The following is a 24,724-nucleotide window of genomic DNA, read 5'->3' as shown; positions in this document are numbered from 1 at the left end:
TGGAGTGAGAATTTCATGGCAGAACAAAAAAAGGCCCACTTATCAGACTGCTCACCCCTCTGATGGGCCGTACCGTAACTACAGAAAGAGCGCCATGCTGTACCGTACCACCAGAGAGAGTGCCATGATCTACCGTACCACCAGAGAGAGTGCCATGCTGTACCGCACCACCAGAGAGAGAGTGCCACGCTGCACCGCACCACCAGAGAGAGAGCGCCACGCTGCACCGCACCACCAGAGAGAGAGAGCCACGCTGCACCGCACCACCAGAGAGTGAGAGCCACGCTGCACCGCACCACCAGAGAGAGAGAGCCACGCTGAACCGCACCACCAGAGAGAGAGAGCTATGCTGCACCGCACCACCAGAGAGAGAGACACACGCTGCACCGCACCACCAGAGAGAGAGACACATGCTGCACCGCACCACCAGAGAGAGAGAGCCACACTGCACCGCACCACCAGAGAGAGAGAGAGCCATGCTGCACCGCACCACCAGAGAGAGAGCCATACTGCACCGCACCACCAGAGAGAGAGCCACGCTGCACTGCACCACCAGAGAGAGAGAGCCACGCTGCACCGCACCACCAGAGAGAGAGCCATGCTGCACTGCACCACCAGAGAGAGAGAGCCATGCTGCACTGCACCACCAGAGAGAGAGCCACGCTGTACCGCACCACCAGAGAGAGAGAGAGAGACACGCTGTACCGCACCACCAGAGAGCCATGCTGTAGCGCGCCACCAGAAAGAGAGTGCCATGCTGTCCAGGAGCACCAGAGAGAGCGAATCGTCTTTTACTAACACGAAATCAGCTAAAGCAGCCCAAAGGGTGGCGTCCTCCGAATGGAACTTCCCCTTTATAGTGCCAACGTACATGTTGTACGTCGCCGCGCTTTGCTAGAGCATTTTTTTTAAATGATTGTGTGTAGGCAAGGCTGTTTTAATGATCAAGTTGAAAAAAAAGGTCTTTGAACCCAAAGTCTCCTGTGGGAGATGTCACTGTTTCAATCTTCTGAGTCAAAAGCATTGCAGGTGTCAGGACTGCTGGCATTTCTGGATCTGTTGATATTGGAACTAAAGGTCGAGCATTCATGATGGTTATGACTTCAGCCATAAGCGTGGTGAGAACTTCATGTTGAACACATCTGATGATGATTTTGGTTTGCGTAAGATGATTGCTATTATACTTGTCAGTGTTAGTAGCTCTGCAGAAGGATTTGGCTAGATGAATAAGCTTTCTTATTCCTTATATGACTGACTTCCTGCTGGAGAATATTTCACACCTGTGTGCGCCAAGATTGCATCTAGTAGTTATGGTACTGAGCGCTGTAACTTGTGCCTGTACCTCTTTGTTGTTGTCTGGTTCTATACGTTCAAAGGCCTCTAACTGAATGGTCTCTTCAGGTTCTGATCTAGTCAGAAAAGATGGACCTAGAACCAATTAGTGTGCTAGTACAGCCGATCATCTGGATTTTTATCTATACTGATGTAGTGCCACTGTTCTGGGTGTGTGGACTTTCTGATGCGGGTCACTCTCTTTGCCATGTACATGTAGAATCTTCTCGAAGCATTGTGAATATATCCTAACACAATCTTGCTGTCTGTATAAAACTTCAGACAGAGTGGAAAAGTGTGAGCTGGACTTGGGGCTAGTTTGGACTTTCCCATGATAAACCCAACATAACTTTGTCCTCCAAAGTCCACTACTCTAAGGTAGGCTACATCTGCTAAAGCCATAGTGGAAGCATCTGAATATACACCCAATTCTCTTTGCTTCGTGGCAGACAAAGAAACAGGGACATATGACCTCTGGATGATGAGTTGTTCAAGATCTATCAATGAGTCCCTTTACAACTTCCACTGCATTTCTTTTTTGTTTTCAAAATAGTTTATTAAGAATATAACAAACAAACCACACGTAAAGGATTACCAATAACATGAAAAGAATTCGAGGTGCAGGTAAAATACATTCAATAAAGGTAATAACAGTAGCTAAAACAACAGCTATAAGACTGAAAACAGTATAGAAAGACAATCTGCATACAGTGTAACCATGAGCCCTGGGAAGACAGCGGAAGGCATGCCCAAAAAGTAATCCAAGACATGAAGTTAAAAACCATAGGTAGAACATTAAAAAAACAAAAGCAACATAAATAAGACTTAACAATAAGACTAAGAACAAGGTCAGTCAATCCTGAAGCCTATACAGGAACCAAGGGTTCCATTTAGCATCGTAAGCTGAGATAGAATCATGTAAGGTGTGAAATATTTTTTCGGAAAACATCATTTGATCTACACGCAAAACCACTTGTGGAAATGGAACCGATAATTTTTTCCAGTGTAGTGCAATAGCCCATTGCATGGCGATACAAATAGAATGTATCCATTTCATTAGGGGCCTGGAAATATCAGGCTGGGCCTGAAATAGAAGGCACTGTTTAAATGTTAAAGAGACCGGCTCCCCACCTATCTTATCTATCAATTCTAGGACCGCTCTCCAGGTAGGTTGCAGTTTTTCACACTCCCAGAACAGGTGAGAAATGAACTGTGATGGGGCAACCCCTAAAACACATAGGGGAGGACTGCGGAAAGATTTTACTGAGCCGGAGGAGGGTGTAATACCACCTCGTCAGGAGCTTAATGGCGGTTTTCCTAGCCGTTAATGATTTGGTACACTTGCGCATGTTCTGCCAATTTGTTATCCAATCAAATTCCTCCTCATCCAAGCCCAATTCATGTTGCCACTGTACTCTATATTTCAGTGTGGGGGACTCACCAACAGATTCCAACAGTCAATTGACCCCCGAGATAAGGCCCCTCTGCCTGGGCGCTAAGTAGCAAATGGTTTCAAAGGAAGAGTTTGCTTCAGCTACTGGTAAGGGATAGTGTTGTTGGAAGAAATGTCTGATTTGCAGGAAATTATAAAATTCTCTTGATGGGATAGGGTGAAGTGATTGTAAATGGAGGAAAGTGACAAATGTGGCGTTTACAAGGAAGTCATCTAATTTAGTCAACCCAGCGTCCACCCAAATCTTAAAAGATTCAGGGTGCTCGTAGGCTGTGGGGAATCTAGGGTCACCTAAAAATGAGGCTCCACGAGGGGACCGTGTTACCAGCTGGAAAATTATCTTTATAATCTCTCCATAGCTTCAAGTGGACATCCACAATAGAGTACCTAGAGTTCATCCACTGCATTTCTTTCTCCTTGGGTATAGGTGTGTCCCATTCACTTTGTTCAAGTTCAGGGCAATTTCTCTTATAAGAGTCTTACCTTGCATTATGATGGGGGCTACAAACCCTAGGGTGTCAAAAAGGCTGTTGACTGTGGACAATAATGAATACTCTAAATGTGAAGCTGTCCGTTTTCAGATCCCAACTGAGCCCTAAACTTCTTTGAAGGGGTAGTCCCTAAATCCAGGTCCTTGAGGTCTTTTGCACGGTCCTCTGAGGGAAATGCTTCCATGACTTTGCTGCTGTTGGAAGCTATCTTGTGCAACCTTACGTTAGATTCTGCTAACATTTCTCTTGTTCTTTTGAGAATGTTAATAGCCTTTTTGTTGCTGTAGAAAAAGTGAGTCCATCATCCACATAAAAATCTGAACTGTTGGGCATCTGTGCCACGCTCTCCTTCACCTTCCTGAGCTGCTCGCCTGAGGTTGTAGATAGCTACAGCTGGAGAGGGGCTGTTCCAAACATGTGTACTTTCATCCTGTATTCTGTGACATCTCTGTTGAAGTCATTATCTTCATACCACAGGAACCTCAGGTTCTTTGTTACTGCAAATAACTTGTTGCAGTAACAGCAGATGTAAAAAAAACTGTTCTACTGTTTCCTTGTCCACAGAGATCACAGAGACTACTCTGTGATCTCTGTGGACAAGGAAACAGTAGAACATTTTTTTACATCTGCTGTTACTGCAACAAGTTATTTTCGGAATCTGATGAGGACTCCAAGGAGTGTATTATTCAGGTCGGGTCCACTGAGGAAGATGTCTTTTAGGGAGATGCCTTCATGCTTTGCACTGGAGTTGAATACTACTCGTCTGATGATGATACACTCCAAATATTGGTAAGTACCAACATTCTTGTTCTTTCAATGATGGTGCTTTTTCAGCTTGACCATTGTCGAAGATTTTCTGCATAAACTCATGGAAGTGTTCCTTCATATCTGGCTTTCTGTCTAGAGTGCCTCACAACGAGGTGAGGCGCTTCACTGCTTGTCCTTTATTAAGAAGCTGATGTTGGGGTGGACAGAAAGGTAGTGGAGCTACCCAGCTGTTTGACTCATCCTTGAAGAATTCTCTGTCCATGATCTCAAGGAAGGGGCTATCTTCAACAGATGGTGCTGGTTTGTCATCACCTCGCTTTCTTTCAAACACCTTGCATCCTAGCTCATCTATATCTTCAGCTGAGGCTATAGCCTCCATGCAGCTCTAAACTCTTTGCTGTTGTATTGGGTTGACTATTCTCTCTTTAATCTGTATTCTGTTGATACAGGGGCTAAGGCATTATGTGTGACCATTTTGCAACATGTTTGTTTGGTAGGCATTCACTTTTGCTGGCTTGTGAGCTCTGTCCAGACATGCATCACCAATGATGACCCATCCAAGGTCAAGACATTGTGCAAATGGCCCATTGTACTGTTCTCCGAGTGTGTAGCCCATTGTACTGTTCTCTGACCTTGTGCACTCTCAGTATGTATCTTCATAGTAGAAGAATAATTGCAGTGTCTGGGTCAAGTGCTGGAATCATGTCTGTTATTTGCGTCAGATGAGGTTAGAAAAGTGCAATTTCAGACGTAGGGATCTCTGATCTATCATCTGGTATCACATTCTATGAGAGTGGGGTGAGTCAGCTGTGTTTTCCAATCTAATGACTCAATGATGTAGTTGCTTTCTCTCCTCCCTGCTGTCTTCATAACTCCTGAATATGTCTTCAAAGTATAGGGAGTTGAACTTTCTATGTCACCGAAGAGGTCAAAGAACTCTGTTCTTGCCAGAGATCTGTTACTTTGCACGTGTAAGACTGCATACATTCTGATTGCCCTCTCTCTGATGCCTGCAGAATACACTTTGACTAAACATATCTTGGAGCATGATCTAGAGCTAAATGTCTCTGTGCAGATTCACTTTGAGGTTGTTGCTGGTGTTGCACTCTTATTGCTCCCCACCATGATCTTCTTGGGTTACCGGATTCTCTGTTTTCCATGGTGCTGGTCCTGACTACAACGCAGACAGATGCTTGTCATTCTGCATTCTTTGCACCGTATTGCTTTTACACAGTTTTTTGCAAGATGTTGAGTTGAACCACAGCATCTAAAACAAACGTGCTTGTCCTAAAGATAAGACTTGTGCTTCTCTATTGTCTTGCTTTTGAAACTATAACATTTTCTCAGTGGATGAAGCTTGTCATGAAGCGGACATTGCTTGTCTGGGTCCTCAATTTTCATTCCTGAGCTTTTTTCCTGGTTGGCTTCAGACTCAGAAGGTTCTTCTGCCTTCCGTACAGACACTGTTGCTCTTCGTTCTTTATTATGCGCTAAAGGTTGTTTAAAAAGGCAAAGCTTGGATTATTGCGCACTTTATGTGAAAATAAAGTGCAGCGCCTTAAACTAAAAAATGTGTGAAGCACTCTCCATATACTGGGAATGCTGACACCTGTGAAAGCAAATGATGTCAAATCATTGAAATACACAACATGTGTGGCAACAAAAACAGTTGTAGTGACGTGTATTTCACACTGGTGGCTATTGCCGGTGATCATAAATCAAAGTAATCATATATCAAACGTGTATCTCCACAATGATGACTAATGCTAGTAACCATATACTGAAGTCACATAAAATTAGAATGTCCTTCCAAATACAGCAAAAACATCAGGATCTATACAGGAAATTGAGCCTGTTTCTTTCCAAAGTCACCGCGTCCAGAATCCCCCTTAACCACTTCCCGACCGCCGCATGTATATGTACGTCCACAGAATGGCACGTACAGGCAAATGGGCGTACAGGTACGTCCTTGCCTTTCCGCGGGTCTGGGGTCCGATCGGGACCCCCCCCCCCCCCGCTACATGCGGCGGTCGGATTCCCGCGGGGAGCGATCCGGGACGATGGCGCGGCTATTCGTTTAGAGCCGCTCCGTCGCAATCGCTCCCCGGAGCTGAAGAACGGGGAGAGCCGTATGTAAACACGGCTTCCCCGTGCTTCACTGTGGCGGCTGCATCGATCGAGTCATCCCTTTTATAGGGAGACTCGATCGATGACGTCAGTCCTACAGCCACACCCCCCTACAGTTGTAAACACACACTAGGTGAACCCTAACTCCTACAGCGCCCCCTGTGGTTAACTCCCAAACTGCAACTGTCATTTTCACAATAAACAATGCAATTTAAATGCATTTTTTGCTGTGAAAATGACAATGGTCCCAAAAATGTGTCAAAATTGTCCGAAGTGTCCGCCATAATGTCGCAGTCACGAAAAAAATCGCTGATCGCCGCCAATAGTAGTAAAAAAATAAAATAAAAATGCAATAAAACTATCCCCTATTTTGTAAATGCTATACATTTTGCGCAAACCAACCAATAAACGCTTATTGCGATTTTTTTTACCAAAAATAGGTAGAAGAATACGTATCGGCCTAAACTGAGGAAAATGTTTTTTATATATGTTTTTGGGGGATATTTATTACAGCAAAAAGTAAAAAATATTGATTTTTTTTCAAAATTGTCGCTCTATTTTTGTTTATAGCGCAAAAAATAAAAACCGCAGAGGTGATCAAATACCACCAAAAGAAAGCTCTATTTGTGGGGGAAAAAAGGACGCCATTTATGTTTGGGAGCCACGTCGCACGAGCGCGCAATTGTCTGTTAAAGCGACGCAGTGCCGAATTGTAAAAACGCCTTTGGGCATTTAGCAGCATATTGGTCCGGGGCTTAAGTGGTTAAAGGTGCAACCAATATCTGAATACAGGAATAAGGTTTAAATACTTACCCAAAACACCATACGGTGGTGGGTAAAATGCGTATGGTCAACCCAATCAGCTGGGGTACAAATTCTCCTGATGGCACTGGGGCACGATTCTCTACGATGCTGAGATCCAATTTGACTCAAATCCCTTGTCGTGATACGATAAATTGCTGTATTGTCTGTATTTTATATGGGGGACTCACCACGTGGAAAAAAAGAAATGGCAAGAAAAAAAGAGGACGCCTCCTCATAGTGTAAAAAATGCCAGAAAATGTATTCTAAATAATTTCATCCATCAAACTTAAAAAAATTCCATCAAACTTTGAAAAATTCAATAAATGTCCATCAAAGTAAAAAAATCTTCATAAAAAGAGAGAGATAGCACAGTATAGGAATGGCTGAGGCCAGTGTATGTACCCGACCAGTTTCGTCTGCCAAGACTTCAACTGGGGCATACAATCACCCCCCACTCCCCTGTGCTTATATACCAATAGTTATCAATTAGAAATTGGCTATCAATAAGAGATTAGGATGCTTACGTGAGACCCCGTTCCTTAATTCCTTGTGAGTGTGGCGTGCGTTCCAAATGAAACAGGACGCATCCCAATGACGTCATCTCATGCGTTCCACCAAGCCGGAAGTGGTGGTGCGTGGACGGTCATAGTAGGCCGTGATATAGAAGGGAAAAACCTCCGTTGATAGAGGGAATCCTCACCCCTCATCTCCCCCAGGTTCCCCATTACAGGTGCCACTCGATCGAGTATTCCGCACACTCTGAATACATGTCAGATGACCCCCACTCCAGCCGGAGCCACGTGACCACACGGAAAGATGAAACTGACCAATCTAACAAAACCTTAGTGCCCATAGGTGGCCAAGATCATGTGACCGCAAAAAGTATCCATGAACATGGCCTAGCAACTCAATGGATTGTAAACCTTAGGCCTTAAGCTCCATGTATATCTAACCTACACCTTTAGAGGTACGAGAACCCCAATATAGAGGATAGAAAGGGTAAACCGGTCCGTCCCCACATATCTAACATAAGTCTCTGGTTTACGGACAAGAGTAAGTAAAAGTCCTCAACCTAAAAATAAGGGGGGGGGATGGAAGTAATCAGGGTCTCAGGTCCACTCCTAAGGAACATTAGTGACAATACATAAATATAATTCATGTAAGACATCAATCTGGAAGGATGAAAGGGGAAAACGCCCCAAAAAAAACAAAAAGAAAGAAAAACAAGGGGGAACTAACAAAACTAGAACCCCGCAATATTCTAATTCACGGAACATATCAATGTGGCCCTATGATTGGTTAATAAAGGCATTTATGTCCCAGTCTACGTTAAGGCCGTACGGCACATAACATTTGAGCTGGTATATCCAGAATGTTTCCAATCTGGATACACCCCTCAACTAGACTCCCCCCTCCAATGGGGGACAAATTTATCAATGATTTGAAAACTCGTACCCAGAAGGTTCTTGCTATGATGTTCCAGGTAATGCCTACATACCGTATGCATTGTATGTCCTTTTTTGATGCTCGTGATGTGTTCACCTACTATTGTGGAAGAGTGTCGTATAGTACGACCCACAAGGGCAGGTGATAAGGTACACAATGTACTTAGTGGCACAAGTGAAAAAAAATTTCATAGGGTACTCTAAGAAGTTGTGGTGGACATGAAAACAGTGGACTTTTATGGATCTGGAAATCATGGCGCAGGAGGGTCAGTTGATGACTAAAACCTTTTTTAAGGCTACCGACTGGAATGACTACATTCCGGTCGATAGTTGCCATCATTCCTCATGGCTGAAATCAGTGCCTCGTAGCCAATTACTTAGGATTAGGCCGAACTATTCTAACATCTCGGATTTTCATACCCAAGCAGAATTATTAAAGAACAGATTTATAGATAAGGGATATCAAGGCCAAGCCATTGATTTTGAGATTGGTAAAATTGCCCTGCTAGATAGAAACACGTTAACAGTTGAAGTTTTATCAGAATCCAAGTTTAGACACTCTTTCGTTACCACCTTCTCTACCCAACACAAACAGATCAAGGACATCATACGGAAACACTGGAAAATTCTAAAAAATGACCAGGTGTTAGGTCCCACACTCCCTCTAAATGCGAGAGTAATTTATAGGGGTGCCACGTCCTTGAAAGGGCAAATTGCACCAAATATAACAGATCCCCCGGTACCTACAAGTTTCTTTCTAAAGGGTACCACCCATGCCGAAGATGCAGGTTCTTTGCCCATAATGTGAGTGGAAGAAAAAAGTCCACTGTTTTCATGTCCACCACAACTTCTTTAGAGTATCCTATGAAAAAAAATTCACATGTGCCACTAAGTACATTGGGGCTGATTTACTATTCTCAGTGCGCTGCGCTGGTTCATGCCTTAATTAGTGCGCCGGGTGAAGCCTTAATTAGGCGCATGAACCAGCGTAGCAGCTGGCGCATTGCAAGTAATATGCAAAGCCACCGCCAAACTCCCTATAGAAGTGTATGGGAGAAATCAAAAGTGTTCATATTAAAGGCTAATATGCAAGTTTTGTCCTAAAAAGTGTTTGGGGACCTGGGTCCTGCCCCAGGGGACATGTATCAATGCTTTTTTTATTTTTTTAAAATGGCCGTTTTTTCGGGAGCAGTGAATTTAATAATGCTTAAAGTGAAACAATAAAAGTGAAATATTCCTTCAAATTTCGTACCTGGGGGGGGGGGGGGTGTAAAGTTAGCATGTGAAATAGCTCTTTTTTACCGCACTTAGAACTGTCCCTGCACAAAATGACATTCTGAAGGAAAGAAATGCATTTAAAATTCACACGCGGCAATAATGAATTGTCGGCAATGACAATTCTGACAGGATTCATTCCTAAAGAAAAAAAAATGTGTGGGGGTTCCCCCAAATTAAATTACCAGGCCCTTCAGGTCTGGAATTGATATTAAGGGGAACCCCGCCGTAAAAAAAAAAAAAAGACGACGTGGGTCCCCCCAAATATCCATACCAGGCCCTTCAGGTCTGGTGTGGATTTTAAGGGGAACTCCACCCAAAATATAAAAAAAATGGCGTGGAGTCCCCCTAAAAATCCACACCAGACCCTTATCCGAGCACGCTAACCTGGCCGGCCGCAGAAAAGAGGGGGGGGGACAGAGTGCGCCCCCCCCCCTCTCCTGAACCTTACCAGGCCACATGCCCTCAACAAGGATGTCCCCATGTTGATGGGGACAAGGGCCTCATCCCCACAACCCTTGCCCGGTGGTTGTGGGGGTCTGCGGGCGGGGGGCTTATCAGAATCTGGAAGACCCCTTTAACAAAGGGGACCCCCAGATCCTGGCCCCCCCCTGTGTGAAATGGTAATGGGGTACATTGTACCTCTACCATTTCACCAAAGAAAAGTGTCAAAAGTGTTAAAAATTACAGTAGCCGGTTTTTGACAATTCCTTTATTAATATCTTCTTTCCGCGGTTCTTCTTTCATTCGGGTTTCTTCCTCCATCTCCCTCTTTTTCTTTCTTGGGTCTTCTCGTCCACATCTGTGGGGCTGGCATCTGGGGGCCCCCTTATTAAAGGGGGCTCGCAGATTCCGATAACCCCTCGCCCGCATACCCTGACAACCAACGGCAAGGGTTGTCGGAAGAGGCTCTTGTCCCTATCGACATGGGGACAAGAGTGCTTTGGGGTGGGGGGGCAGTGCCCCCCTCCCCAAAGCACACACTCCCCCCATGTTGAGGGCATGCGGTCTGGCACGGCTCAGCAGGGGGTAGGCCGCTCGCTCGTCCCCACCCCCATTCCTGTCCGGCCAGACTGCGTGCTTGGGATAAGGGCTTGGTCTGGATCTGGGGGGGAACCCCGCTCTGGTTTTCGGCGCGGGTTTAACCCCTTACGTTCCAGACCAAGCCTAAGAGCCTGGTATGCACCTGGAGCGGAACTCGCGCCGGTTTTTGCTTTAAAATTTGGCGCGGAGTTCCCCTTCATGGTCAGCGCAAGCTGAAAACAGGTCAGGATTCCCGTGCACCGCGTTACGCACAGGAATTACAGCTACGCCGCTTGGTATTTACCAAGATTTTCTCGGCTTACTGACAAGGCATACGTGAATCACCGAAATTTCTCTGTACGCATGCCCAGTATGCAAATGATTCAGGCGTACTGTGCAAGCGTACAGGGATCGGTTTTCAAAAGTCACTTTCAATTCGGCCCGCAACACACATTCAAACACATGTCACTACACTTCCCCCGCATCACCCCACCTCCCCCCTAATAAACTCCCGCCCAAATCTCCGCTATTTACATTTCAATATGCCGTGCGCCAGGTCTATAGTGGTGCTCAATGCGCCCTCTCCTGGGCGCACTGAGCACTTTAGTAAATAAAGATATACGCTGCACTGACAGCGTATTTCTTTAGTAAATGTCAAAAACCCTTTTACTCTTGCCTGTGCACCGTGAGTCATGGCGCACAGGCTTGGTAAATCAGCCCCATTGTGTACCTTATCACCTGCTCTTGTGGGAAACAGTATGTGGGTCGTACTATACGATCCTGTTCCACAAGGGTAGTTGAACACATCACGAGCATCAAAAAAGGATGTACAAAGCATACAGTACCTAGGCATTTCCTGGAACATAACAAGAAACCTCTGGGTACGAGTTTTCAAATCATTGATAAATTCGTCCCCCATTGGAGGGGGGAGTCTAGTTTGAGGGGTGTATCCAGATTGGAAACATTCTGGATATACCAGCTCAAATGTTATGTCCTGTACGGCCTTAACGTAGACTGGGACATAAATGCCTTTATTAACCAATCATAGGGCCACATTGATATGTTGCGTGAATTTGAATATTGTGGCGTTCTGGTTTTGTTAGTTCCCCCTTGTTGTTCTTTCTTTCTTTATTTTTTTTCCTTTTTTTTTGCGTTTTCCCCTTCCTTTTATCCTTCCAGGTTGATGTCTTACATGAATTATATTTATGTATTGTCACTAATGTTCCTTAGGAGTGGCCGTGAGACCCTGATTACTCCCATCCCGCCCCCCCCCCCCCTTTTTTTTGAGGTTAAGGACTTTTACTTAGTCTTGTCCGTAAACCAGAGACTTATGTTAGATATGTGGGGCCGGGCGGGTTTACCCTTTCTATCCTCTATATCAGTGGCGGCTGGTGCTCAAAATTTTTGGGGAGGCGCAAACAAAAAAAAATTGCAGCCTCACTGTGCCCATCACATGCAGCCACTGTGCCATAAAACACAGCCACTGTGCCATGCCACCAAATGCAGCCACTGTGCCATCAATTGTCACCACTGTGCCATGCCATCAAACACAACAACTGTACCATCAATTTTCACCACTGTGCCATGCAACACAGCAACTGTGCCATCAATTGTCACCACTGTGCCATGCCATCAAATGCAGTCACTGTGCCATCAATTGTCACCATTGTGCCATGCAACACAGCAACTGTGCCATCAATTGTCACCACTGTGCCATGCCATCAAATGCAGCCACTGTACCATCAATTGTCACCACTGTGCCATGCCATCAAACACAGCAACTGTGCCATCAATTTTCACCAATGTGCCATGCCATAAAACGCAGCTACTGTGCCATCAAACGCAGCCACTGTGCCATCAATTGTCACCACTGTGCCATGCCATCAAACGCAGTCACTGTGCCATGCCATCAAACACAGCCACTGTTACATCAATTGTCACCACTGTGCCATGCCATCAAACGCAGCCACTGTGCCCCTCAATTGTTGCCACTGTGCCAATTGTCACCACTGTGCCCTTTAATTGTCACCACTGTGCCCCATGATGCCACTGTGCCCCATAATGCCACTGTGCCCATTGTCACCACTGTGCCCCATGATGCCACTGTGCCAATTGTCACCTCTGTGCCCTTTGTCACCACTGTGCCCCATGATGCCACTGTGCCCATTGTCGCCCCTTTCCCTGTAAAAAGCACTTATCTGAAGCTTCCATGTCCTCCCTCGATGTCTTCTGCCGCCGTGGTGAAGCTTCAGCCAATCAGGTTCCTGATAACCAGAATCCGGGAACCTGATTGGCTGAAACGGCCGTCAGTCTTATGCAAGGAACGCAGGTTGCCTGCGCTCCGTGTATAAACATCTGAGAGCCGGAGGGCGGTACTGGAAAAGCCTATTAGAGCCGCTGGCTTTGATAGGCAGTTCCCCTCAGCCAACCAGCTGCCGCTATTCAGGTAACCGGCGACCCATGTCCGGTTATATGAATAGACCAGGCAGCTGGCAACCAACAATAACATGACATTTTAGCCGAATAAAAGTTCTTAAAGGGCCCGTTTTTTTTTTTTTTGGTGTGACTGCGGGAGGGGGGGGGCGGCGCCCGTGCGTCCCTATGGACGGGCCGCCACTGCTCTATATTGGGGCAGAGCCACAAACTGGAAGTGGCGATGTTCTACCACAAATGTTTAAAATCTTTGGTGAGCGTGATGGATAGGCACATGTAAGTATGCGTGTTTGATGTCTATTGACGCCATGAATTCCCCGCCTTGTAGGGCGGCGACCACTGATCGAATAGTTTCCATTCGGAAATGGCGAATGTTCAAAAACTGATTTAGAGATCTTAGATCCAGAATGGGTCCGACGTCTCCGTTTGGCTTTGGGATTACAAAGAGGTATGAATAAAACCCTGAACCTTGCTCCTTTAAGGGTACTTCTGTGATCACCCCTTGGGACAGCAAGTGATCCAATCCTTTGAAGAGGAACACTCCTTGGAAAGCCTTGAGCTTCGGAACTGAGAAGATGGGATCTCTTAAAAAAACAGCTTGTACCCTAGGGATACTGTGGATACTACCCATCTGTCCTGGATTTCTGTCTGTCATGCCGCTGAAAACTGACAAAGCCGCCCCCCCACTCGGCCGAGCAGGGGCGCCTCTTCATGCAGAGGCTTTGGGGTTTTGCTTGTTAGCCTTTGAACCCCACTGCTTCGTGTTCTTCTGGGCCTGGTTTTCTTTAGTCTTTGTGGCTGGCTGAAAATGCCATCGCCACTGGCGACGGGGAGAGAGAACTTTTAAAACAAGGTCTCTTGTTCTTCTTCTCTATTAATACAGTGGTTTTCCCACTCAATATCTTTTGGATATATTTCTACAAATCTTCCCCAAAGAGGTGCAGCATGGGCACTACGCTAAAGTTAGTGGGGAATGGGAGAGTTACTTTGCTCCCATTCACAATTCGTTTAAATTGTGACTTCTGTCATTCCAGAAATGTCCACTGGGTCAATCTGTACTCCAGGGATGCAGTACCATCCCTGGCTGGCAGTTGGCGCTAGAGGGGTTCTGGCAGAGCAAGTTTTCCCCAGCAGCCAATTAAAGATGTTTCTTCCTCGCAAGGCATGCTGGGGAAGGGTATATCTGTGACAGGTGTCATGTGTTCTAAAATCTTCGCGGGGTCCCCGTTCCAGGTGCGGCATCCACCTTCAGGGTGCGCGCATCCATGGACCCCGCCGGCGCGGCCCACCTGGCCAAAATTGCAGGCTACACAGAATCTCATTCGGAGGTGAAGTGGGACCCCAGTGACTTACTGGGTTCCCGGTTCTATTGAGAGGATCCCAGGCTGGGTGCCATTCGATTGGGGGGTCGGCTTGAGGAGAACCCGGAGGCAGGTTGTCCAACAGGGCTTGAACGAACCAATCAGGGATCTGGTGACCGGAATGCTGACAGGTACGTTTTGCTGTCATCCGGTGACCTATGCTTAAATCTACTGGGAGGATTCGCTATGTTCATCCATTTAGTTTAATTAAAGTAATTGGCCTGTGGCAGAGGCCCTAGAGCCAGGTCTGCGAGAGAGACCTGTTCCTCTCAGCAAATCCTAAGTGACACTTCGGCTGCAAGACGAGTGACAGGGGTCTGTCCGGGGGCACTTTACCCACTCCAACTAGAGTGGCGACGAGTAATATTTTGGTACTCTATTGAGCAAGGACTGCTCAATTAATATCCAGGCCTGATACTGCAAGGTTCTCTTTTCTTCATCAACCCGCTCTTCCCACTGGATGTTGATGTTGGCCGTGTTTGGCCTGGAAATAAAGCATTGGAAAAACCTTTTTTCACTGTCTGGACATTCGCTCACTGTTTTGGCTCACTGCTATTACCCCTAGACACACTGCAGGGTAACTTAATACGCCGATCCCAAAACAAATCAGCGGCTCCTGCGGGGGCAGCGCTACAGAGGCATTCGCCATGGAAGGGGAAACTAGCCAAAAGTTTTTTGCATGGTGCCTCTGCAGACCAATGCTTTAGCCAAAGAATTCTGCGCGTATGCACCAGTTAGAGTGTGATACGCAATGTTTGCAGAATCTAATCTCTCATAGCGTCAATTGTAAAACATAAGGCTTTAGGCAAATTTTCCCACAATTTGACTTGTTCTGGAGGCAGCTCCTTTAGCCCTTGTTTTACCTGGTCCTTGAGGACCTGACACATGCCTACTGCTGCTACAGCAGGTTGGGCAACTGACACAACCAGAAGGAAGGAAGACTTCAATAAAGATTCCAATTTCTTTTCCGAAGGGTCTTTAAACACCTGTACATTATCCACTGGACAAGTCAGGTTCTTACTTTCACAAGAAATGGCTGCATCTACAGAAGGCAGGCTCCACTTCTTGGAAAACTCTTCCTCCAAAGGATAAAGAATATCAAACTTCTTTGGAGGTGAGAAACGCTTTTCTGGGTGTAACCAGTAAGTTAACTCCGAAGAGAACAACCTAAATGTAGTACGTACTGTTTCAGTATAACATTGCACTTGTGACCTTAGCATTTGGGAAGCAGAAAAGGGTTCCTCTGAAATCCCTGATCCGTCCGACTTCTCAACCCTTTCTTCTGTAGGTGTTATCTCATCCTCATCCTTCTCCTCCTCTTCAGATCTTTCTGAAAGAGGATCTAACACCATTGAAGGAGATCTGCTTCGCTTTTTGTCCTTTTGCGAGGACTTTGCGATTAGCATCGTGATCTTTCCTTGGCTGCGATAAAGGTGTCCTTAGTGACATATGTAGGCCCAGGCGCCACTGGAGAAATTGTTACTCCTGATAGTGGCAATGGCTACTCCTGTATTGGTATATCAAGATTTACAGGGGAGGACGGTATCAAGCAGGTACGGCTAGAGCCTCCTGTCTCAGGCGGCGGTGTTTTCTTGTCTTTTTTATTCCCTGAATTCCTTCTAAGGGAAGACATATTAACAAGCAACAAGCCGAGGTACCAATAAGCATATACTACTGTGTTCAGTTTAGCAATCTACATAAAGTATGCAACTTAAACACACAGTTTCATGCTATAGAGTGGGTGTCTCTCTTGGTAGTGCCCTAACAACAACATAGAGCTTACATGCCCCTTCTGCTGCTGCTGTGTCCCCCAGGGAAGAGCTTCCGGCCTCCACGATCCTCTAATGGGTCCTGTTAGAGTGCCATCTTTTGAATCCACGTGCCCGCGCACGCTCAGATCCTCCTCCTCCGCCCCCTTGCCGATAAAGCACGCCCCGCAACCTAGGGCATTATGGCAGCTGTGAGGGATCAGGGAGAGCCTCCCCCTGCTTATTCCATGCTGCTTTCTATACAGCATTTTAGGAGGAGAGGAGCTGTGGCCGTGTTTATGCAGAGCTCTGCAGCGGAAGGAATGTGCCTTGTCCTACGGATCTGACATTCTTACAGATTAAGACGAGTGAAACTCAGCTCTTTACTCCCTCTAGTGGCCAAAAAAGAGAAGACTCCCTACTCATAGTTTGAAAAGGATCCTTAAGCTTGTTCTTAGGATTCCTTTTCTCTTACCTTTATCCCAGCCACAGGTTTTTTCTGCTGAAAAAATTCAGACAGCACCAATCTTCACCCATCTCGGTGGGTTTTGTATGTCAACCTTCAGGGATATATGTTCCTATTTAATGGATACCTCTCCCCTGGGCCTTGTAAAAGACTCTGACCAGGACTTTTAGCTGCTGTAGCGAAAGTGTTGGACCCCAGAGCCCAGTCCTCCGAAGAGAGACATTACAGGTGACGCCTCGCCCATGAGGCCCGCATCCCATCCAGTTTCAGCGTAACTATTAGGGTCTTGGATGGATCCCAAAGCATAGCTCCTTCTCCCCCAGAGGGTCTTCTTTAGCAGAGCTATCCTTAGCACATCCTCACGCGTCCAACACCTTTTAGACACTGGCGAAAAAACTGAGGTGCTTCCCTGATGGGAGGGGTTATATGGAGGGAACTGTCTTCAATTGGTTGTGCCAGTGTCTAATCACCGCTGGTGACCCTTAACCCATAATGTAAAGATAAAGGCTCTGTGTCCCGTGGTGTACGATAAAAAAATAAAGCTATTGTAATCTCACCTCCTGTTACATTCAGCCTGTGTGCCTCAACTCTCAGCCCCCCCCCCCCCCCACAGTCTGCAATCAGTGCTGTTATACACATGATTTCATCTCCTGTTCTCTGCTCTTCCCTCTCCCAGCAGTCTGCATTCACCCCTGACGTACACAGGAACTCGGCTTCTAATCTAGCCATGTGCTCCTTTCCTCTGCCCCCCTCCATAGTGTGCATTACTGCCACCATTGAGACAGATCTCACCTTCTGATCTGGTGCTCCTGCCTCCATAGTCCTCATTCTTGGTTCTCTTTATGGCTCCCGCTCTGTGCTCCCCACCTCCAGTCTTCATTCTCAGCTCCCATGGCTCCCTGCCTCCACCCTCGGCTCTCTGCTCTCCATGCTCGGCTCCCCTTTCTCCATACCTGGCTCTCCATGCTCGGCTCCCTGCTCTCCATGCCCAGTTCCCCGCACTCCATGCTCGGCTCCCCGCTGAATTTAGAACTCCCGCTCTCTGCCTTTCTCCTACAGAGAGGGCATCGGGTATCAATGCGTGCTGACTGTTCTCACTGTCAGCGTGCATTGGGAACACTAACAACATTGGACAGATATACATTTGCCACAATGTTGAATCGCAGCGGAACCCCGATTTGAGAAACACTGCTCTAGAGGCTGGTCGTCTGGCAGTATGAGTAACCCCACTTAGACCTGCAAATCTCAAAATTATGCAACTGTCATTCTAATGTAGCTTAGTAATGTATTTATTTGATTAAAGCATGCTGGTAATTATGTCACAGGTGTGGGGAAAGTAGTACGTGACTAATCGCCTCATTCATGTCATTACTTGAGAAGTCCTTTTTTTGTGTTTTTCATTTGTTCTATGTCCATTACTACTATATAGAAAAATAACTGTTTTTCATCTAATAATGTCATGTTCAGAATGTAGTCTTATACAATTTAATCTTTTATAGCATTTCTGCAACTCTGCTGAACCAGTCTGTGGACACAATGGCGAAACATACAGAAATGTATGCAGTGCCTTTTATGATCGGGTGGCTGTGGATTACTTTGGACGATGTCAAGATGTGGGAATATTTTCAGACCACAATTTTCATACTGAGTGTTCTTCAGTACAGTGTCCCCCGATTCCTAAATTTGGCTGTAAGCCAATAATACCTCCTGGTAAGCAAGTGAACAATAATAATTATATTTGTTGTAGCTCTGTCATATCATCAAATAACATTTAAATTCTTTAAAAGTGAACATGTACAGCTACTGTTAATATGCTTGAAGGGGTGGATCAATAAAGAATGTTGGAAGTGCTGTAATCCTTATCTTTTCTAGAAAAAAAAAAAAAGAATTTTTGGGACGTCCCCAAGCAGTGTCAAAAAACGAGGGGTCATAAACAGAGCTCCTCAACATAGGAGATGCAACCTCAAACCGAAGATGCACTCACATCAACCTTGTAGAATTTCGTGAAGGTGTGAACGGATGACCAAGTCGCCACCTTACATACCTGGGAAACAGATGCCTGATAGATAGGTAGAATGTGCCGTGACAGGAAAAGGAGGCGTCAACCCTTGTATGGCATAGGCCTGAATCACGACCTGTCTGATCCACCTAGAGATGGTGGTTGACCAGACCGCCATACCCATCTTAGGACCAGCCACCAAAACAAATAGTGAGTCCGACTTCCGGAACGGAGCAGTAGCAGACAGGTACACCTGCAGAGCTCGGACAACGTCCAAGGAATGTAAAGCAGCCTCTTATGGATGCAACGGCCAAGGACACAAGGACAGAAGTATGATGTCCTCATTAAAATAAAAAGCCGACACGACCGTAGGAAGAAACAAATGCTGCGAGCGTAGCACTGCCTTATCCTTGTGGAGGATCAGATAAGGAGCCTTGCAGGACAAGGCCGCCAGCTCAGAAACCCGTCTGACTGACGTAATAGCCACCAAAAAAGACAACTTTTTGAGAGAGTGTCAATAAGGGAATCTCCCTAATGTTTTCAAACAGCGGTTTCTGAAGTACAGAGAGGACCAGATTCAAGTCCCATGGAGGCAGTGGTGGTCGCACCGGAGGAGCCACATGTCAAACCCCCTGTACAAATGTATTCACCAGTGAGTGCGCCACCAAGGGCCATTGAAAGAAGACAGCGAAAGCTTAAATCTGCCCCTTAATGGTACTTAAGGCAAGTTTTTGTTCCACTCCCCATTGCAGAAACAGCAGGATCCTGGAAAACGAGTATGCATGTGGACTCCACTTCAGCTGCTCACACAGAGATGTAAGCCCTCCAGGTACGATAATAAATCTTCCTAGAGGAAGACTTCTGTGCTCTTAGCATGGTAGAAATAACCGAATCCGGCAGGCCACGGTCCCTCAGCACCTGGCTTTCAATAGCCATGCCGTTAAAGCCAGCGACTGTAAAGCAAGATGAAGTATGGGACCTTGCGAAAGAAGGTCCTCTCGTAGCGGTAGTCGCCAAGGAACATCCACCACCAGATGCACTAGATCGGCGTACCAGGGATGGAGAGGCCAATCTGGAGCAATTAGAATCATCAGGATCTCCCTCAGTCTGCACCCTGTGAAGCAGACAAGGGAGAAGTTTCAGCGGAGGAAAGGTGTAAAATCAGCCGATACTGTCCCCTCAGAGCCACCGATGCATCTGTCGCATCTGTCCAGGGGTCTTTTGACTGAGCCAAAAACCTCAACACCTTCTGGCTTTGCGACTTAATCGGGAGGTCCACGTCTGGCGTGCCTCATCTTATGCAAATGAGTTGAAACACATCCGGGGGTAGCGACCACTCTCCTTGGTCCAGCATCTTCACTTGCCAATTTTCCACGCCTGGAATGTATACAGCCGATAGCGCCGGCACGCTCCATTCTGCCCACCTCAGAATGTGAGCGACCTCTGAGGCTGCCGCCAAACTTCTTTTTTCCCCCTTGATGGTTGACATACGCCTATGCCATGGCGTTGCCCGACTGGATCCTGACTGGACGCCTGAAGTCTCTGAGACCACGTGGAGAGGCAATGCTTTATTACCTGAAGCTCCAGCACGTTGATCGGCAGACGCGATTCTTCCTGTGTCCAGTGACCCTGTGCTGACTGGACACCCCAAACACCCCCCCAACCGGTCAAGCTGGTGTCCGTCATAATTACTGTCCACTGAAGGAAGGAACGACTTTCCGGCCTGAGGGGCCAGAGATCTCAACCACCAGACCAGGGAAATCTCAACAACAGAGACTTGTCCCATTTGGACAGGATCTCCCTCTGTAAGGCACAAGTGTGGAATTGAGCATACGGTACTGCCTCGAAGGAGGCTACCATGAGGCCCAGGACTTGCATGCAAAAACGCAGCGACGACCGTCTGCGGGAAACCAGTAGCTTCACTGACCACCTGAAGAGTTTGTTAATTGTCTGAGGGGAGAAAAACTCTCGCCTCCAAGGAATCCAGAACCAGGCCCAGGTACTCCAGACGCAGAGTCGGCACCAACACAGACTTCTGGAGGTTCAGGACCCAACCAAAGTCTTGAAGGGTCTGGGTGGTAATAGCCACATCCACCTCTCATTCTGAGCTTGAAGCAGCTCTCAGAAGAAGGTCGTCCAGGTAACCCACTATAGCGATACCTCGCTGTCTCCGCAAAGCCAGAATCAGGGCGAGCACCTTGGTAAATCGCAATGGGGTTTTTGGGCGGCTCAATTAATGAATTAGGATACAATGTAAAAAGGATTTTATTTGGATGACACATACAAATGTATGGAATTTAAACAATTTTGTAATACCGCAACTCATATCTTGACAACCCCACATCCCCTCTTTTCGTATGTGTCATCCAAGTAAAAACCTTTTTTCTTTTACATTGTATCCTAATTCATTAATTGAGCTGCCCAAAAACCCCATTGGGGAAAATACCCTTGATGCCATTTTCGGGGTGAGCAACACCATCTCTCTACAGATGTGTTTTGTTCCCTTTTCTTAGCACCTTGGTAAAAACCCTTGGTGCTGATGCCAGGCCAAAAGGAAGAGCCACAAACTGGTAGTGGTCGTCCCTGACCGCAAAACACAGAAACCTCTGATGTCTGACAAATATGGGGACAAGTATGCGTCCTTGATGTCCAAAGACACCAGGAAATCCCCCGGATGGAGCGCCGCGACTACAGAACGCACCGATTCCATCTTGAACTTCTGAACTTTCATGAAGCAGTTCAGGGCCTTGAGATTCAGAATCGGACAGACCCCTTCCTTGGAACTATAAACAGGTTTGAATAAAACCCCTGAAACCTCTCCAGCAGAGGCACAGGCATGATCACCCTGCATGCCAGCAGATCCTGTACCGCCCCAAACAGGGCCACCCGATGAGTCGGAGTAAGCTGAAGGTTTGAGGGAAAAAAATCTGTTTGGAGGGCAAGAGAGCAACTCTATCTTGTACCCTGAGGAAACTACTTTGCAAACCCACCGGTCAGAAAGTAGAGAAGACCACCGAGCTGCGAATGTGCGAAGGCGACCCCCCACCCAAGTGTCGGGCGGGGGCAAACCTTCATGCGGTCGCAGGTTTGTGCTTGCGAAACCAGGGACACTTGTCCCTCAGCAGGTGCCTTATTGGTCTGGGAGATCTTACCTGCAGCTCCTGGCGGACGTAAAAGACGCTTATGAGCGGAGGACAGCCCATGCCTATGGCGTGGCTCCTTACCCTTCCTACATTGCAAGAGCAGAGTACTCTTACCTCCCATGGCATCTTTGATGTCATCCAGCGAGGCCCCAAAGAGCCTCGCCACTTTAAAAGGTAAATCAAGCAAGGCCTTCTTAGAAGCCTGGTCCACGGACCAACATTTTAGCCAAATCAGGCGACGCAGTACCACTGCAGACACTGAGGCCCTGGACGGCAACAGAATCGTATCCAAAGCTGATTCGCACATAAACTTAAGGCCCTGCACCAACTGGTCAGCCATTTCCACATAGGTTGGGGAAGCCTGATGTTCTTTTAACTCGTGGTGCAGCATCTTTGCCCACTCAGTAAGCATCTGAGCCACCAAGGCCTCGGCAACAGCTGGACGTACTGCTGACCCCACCACCGTAAACAGAGAGCGGGCCACTGCCTCAGCCCTACACAAAATATTTCAATCCAGAGCGATTGAAAGAAGGGGGCTTAAAGAACACATATACAGTATCAAAAAGTCAAAAATATTTAATTAGATGATGTACATGGTTGGTGGATAAATACTGGGAGACTAAAAGAGTATCAAATGAACTGAATAAAAATTCAAACAGAACATGGTTACTTACACATAACACTGCCTCAGCCCTTCTGTCCGCAGGGTATTTGAAAGCAAGCGTGGTTACCTTGTTTAACCTGGACACTGAAGGGTCCACAATCAGGGAAGAAGTAAATTTTTTCAGGAAATCTTCCTCAAAGGGATAACGCACCGCTATACACTTGGGGGACTGAAAAAGTCCTCTGTGGGCGTTCCCATTCTTTGTACAAAAGCTTATCCAAGTAAGGCACACAAGGAAACACCTTTTCAGTGCGAGCAGGCTTGCAGAACCCGAAAGGGACCGACACCTCTGTAGATGCACCCAACTTATCTTGCACCGTAGTGATAAGTGCTCCAACAAGTGCCCTATCATGCGCTGACCCGGACATGGAATCCTCCTCACTGTCCAAAAGGTCGTGGTCCACATCGTCTGAGACATCAGAACCCAGCCAGGGGCCGTAGCTGGGCCTGAATCCGAGTCAGAGACATTCCCAGAAGATGGCGTTTTATACTCCCCTTTTTTCCTGCACACCGCAGCCACCCTGGCAACAAAGGCCTCCAGGACTGTCGACATTTCCTCTACAGAGAAAGCGGTTGCAATCACAGGTATGTCTTGGGAAGAAGCATCCGCTTCGGATGCCATGTTGACCCACGCGCCTTGACCCCCTTAGGGATGTAAGTCAAGGCACAACACCCACCCTCCTAGCTGTTTGGAGGGGTGGGCACACGCCGAGGGGTCCCCCCAGAGGACTTACCACCCCGGTAGGTGCTGCACCACCGAGATCCGCCCTGTCCTGACAGAGTAGCTCTCTGTATGCTACCACATGTGTCACTGTGATCCAGAAAAGTGAAGCCAGCTGTTCACGCCGTCCAGATGCCGAATGCCCGCCCTGTAAAAAAAGTGTGCGGGCTACAATAAAATGGCCTCTGCTGTGAAGAACAACACAGGGCGCGCGGACGAAAAGGAAATGGCTGCCGAAAGGAAAAAACACAGTAATAAGCAGCGGACACTGTCAAAATGGCAGCCGAGTAAGGCATCAAGCAGAAAGGCACACATGGCAGTGAACACCCCGGGTCTCTTGACAAGGCGGAGGCCCCTCCACATGGCTATAAAGTACCCCTAGAAGAGCGGACCGGCAACGCAGCTCCCCCACGTAGAGAGCGGAGGCCCCCCAGGCGGACCCTCGGTTAACCCAGCAGGCCCAGCTAGAGAGCATAGGGAGGAGGGAGGGGAGGAAGAGAAGAGGGAAGGGTGGAAAAGAACCCCTGATCGACCTCCCTGGGAATGTCCAGCCTGTTTCAACCCGCCGAGGCAGGGGGGAAATGCTACTTACCAGTCCTCCGTGGCTTACTAGAAGCATCCCAGACAGATCCACCACCCGAGCAGTACGGAGGTAGCTGTCGGCCCGGCACACTGTGACAGAGACAGTAATTAGCCCAGTCATATGTGTGCCGCGGAGCTCACCGGCCACCCCTGGGCTAAAGGCCTGCACACGCTCCCTGGCCGAAACTGGGGAGACTTCAAGGATCTAGAACATCCAGCCTGTCGGCAGTTGATAGCAGAACTCAGGATCAAAGCAGAGCAAAGAAATATAAAAATCTCCAAGACCAAAGGGCCCGCAAGAAGCCAGGTCCTACTCCTATGCTAGGCAGAAAAAAAAAACTGAGCTGCTGAGTGCAGGGAGAGGGGTTGTACCCAGAGGGACTGACCCCTGGGTGGTACTGTACAGTTTTTTTAAAGTTGTATTAACACATTAACAATGTTTCTGACTAGTACTCTCATGATAGAAGCATAATACCCTATTGTCGAGACTATACTGCTGTGTCTGTCCATGAACACAAGAGAAATGCTATTTTAGACTCTTTTTCAATACTGGTCACATATCCAAAGACCTAAGCACTTAATTATGTGATCTTTGATAAAGGCAAAGAGCAATAATCGATTGGCTTACCACTTTTACCAGTGTTGATGTGACCAAGTGCCTAAGCTTAAAGGGGTTGTAAAGGTAAAAAAAAAATCCCCTAAATAGCTTCTTTTACCTTAGCGCAGTCCTCCTTCACTTACCTCATCCTTCGATTTTGCTTTTAAATGTCCTTATTTCTTCTGAGAAATCCTCACTACCGGTTCATCTGTCTGAAACTACACACAGTAATGCAAGGCTTTCTCCCTGGTGTGGAGAAAGCTTCTTGAGGGGGGAGGGGGCGAGCAGGAG

The 24,724-nt window shown here is 47.1% G+C and overlaps 1 protein-coding gene across 2 annotated transcripts in view; it reads left to right on the top strand.

Moving 5' to 3' along the window:
- The window catches only part of RECK (reversion inducing cysteine rich protein with kazal motifs), an 861,635-nt gene that overhangs the window by 790,108 nt on the left and 46,803 nt on the right, over window positions 1-24,724 (top strand). For both annotated transcript variants that reach the window (XM_040353423.1, XM_040353422.1), the window contains one exon: window positions 18,226-18,436. In XM_040353423.1, coding sequence (XP_040209357.1) covers window positions 18,226-18,436 — 211 coding nt within the window. The remainder of the gene's footprint in view (window positions 1-18,225; window positions 18,437-24,724) is intronic.

Source organism: Rana temporaria, chromosome 5, assembly GCF_905171775.1.
Source record: "Rana temporaria chromosome 5, aRanTem1.1, whole genome shotgun sequence".
Lineage (NCBI taxonomy): Eukaryota > Metazoa > Chordata > Amphibia > Anura > Ranidae > Rana > Rana temporaria.
Note: the sequence above shows the minus strand (reverse complement) of the source record. Positions and strands in the feature narration are given on the sequence as shown.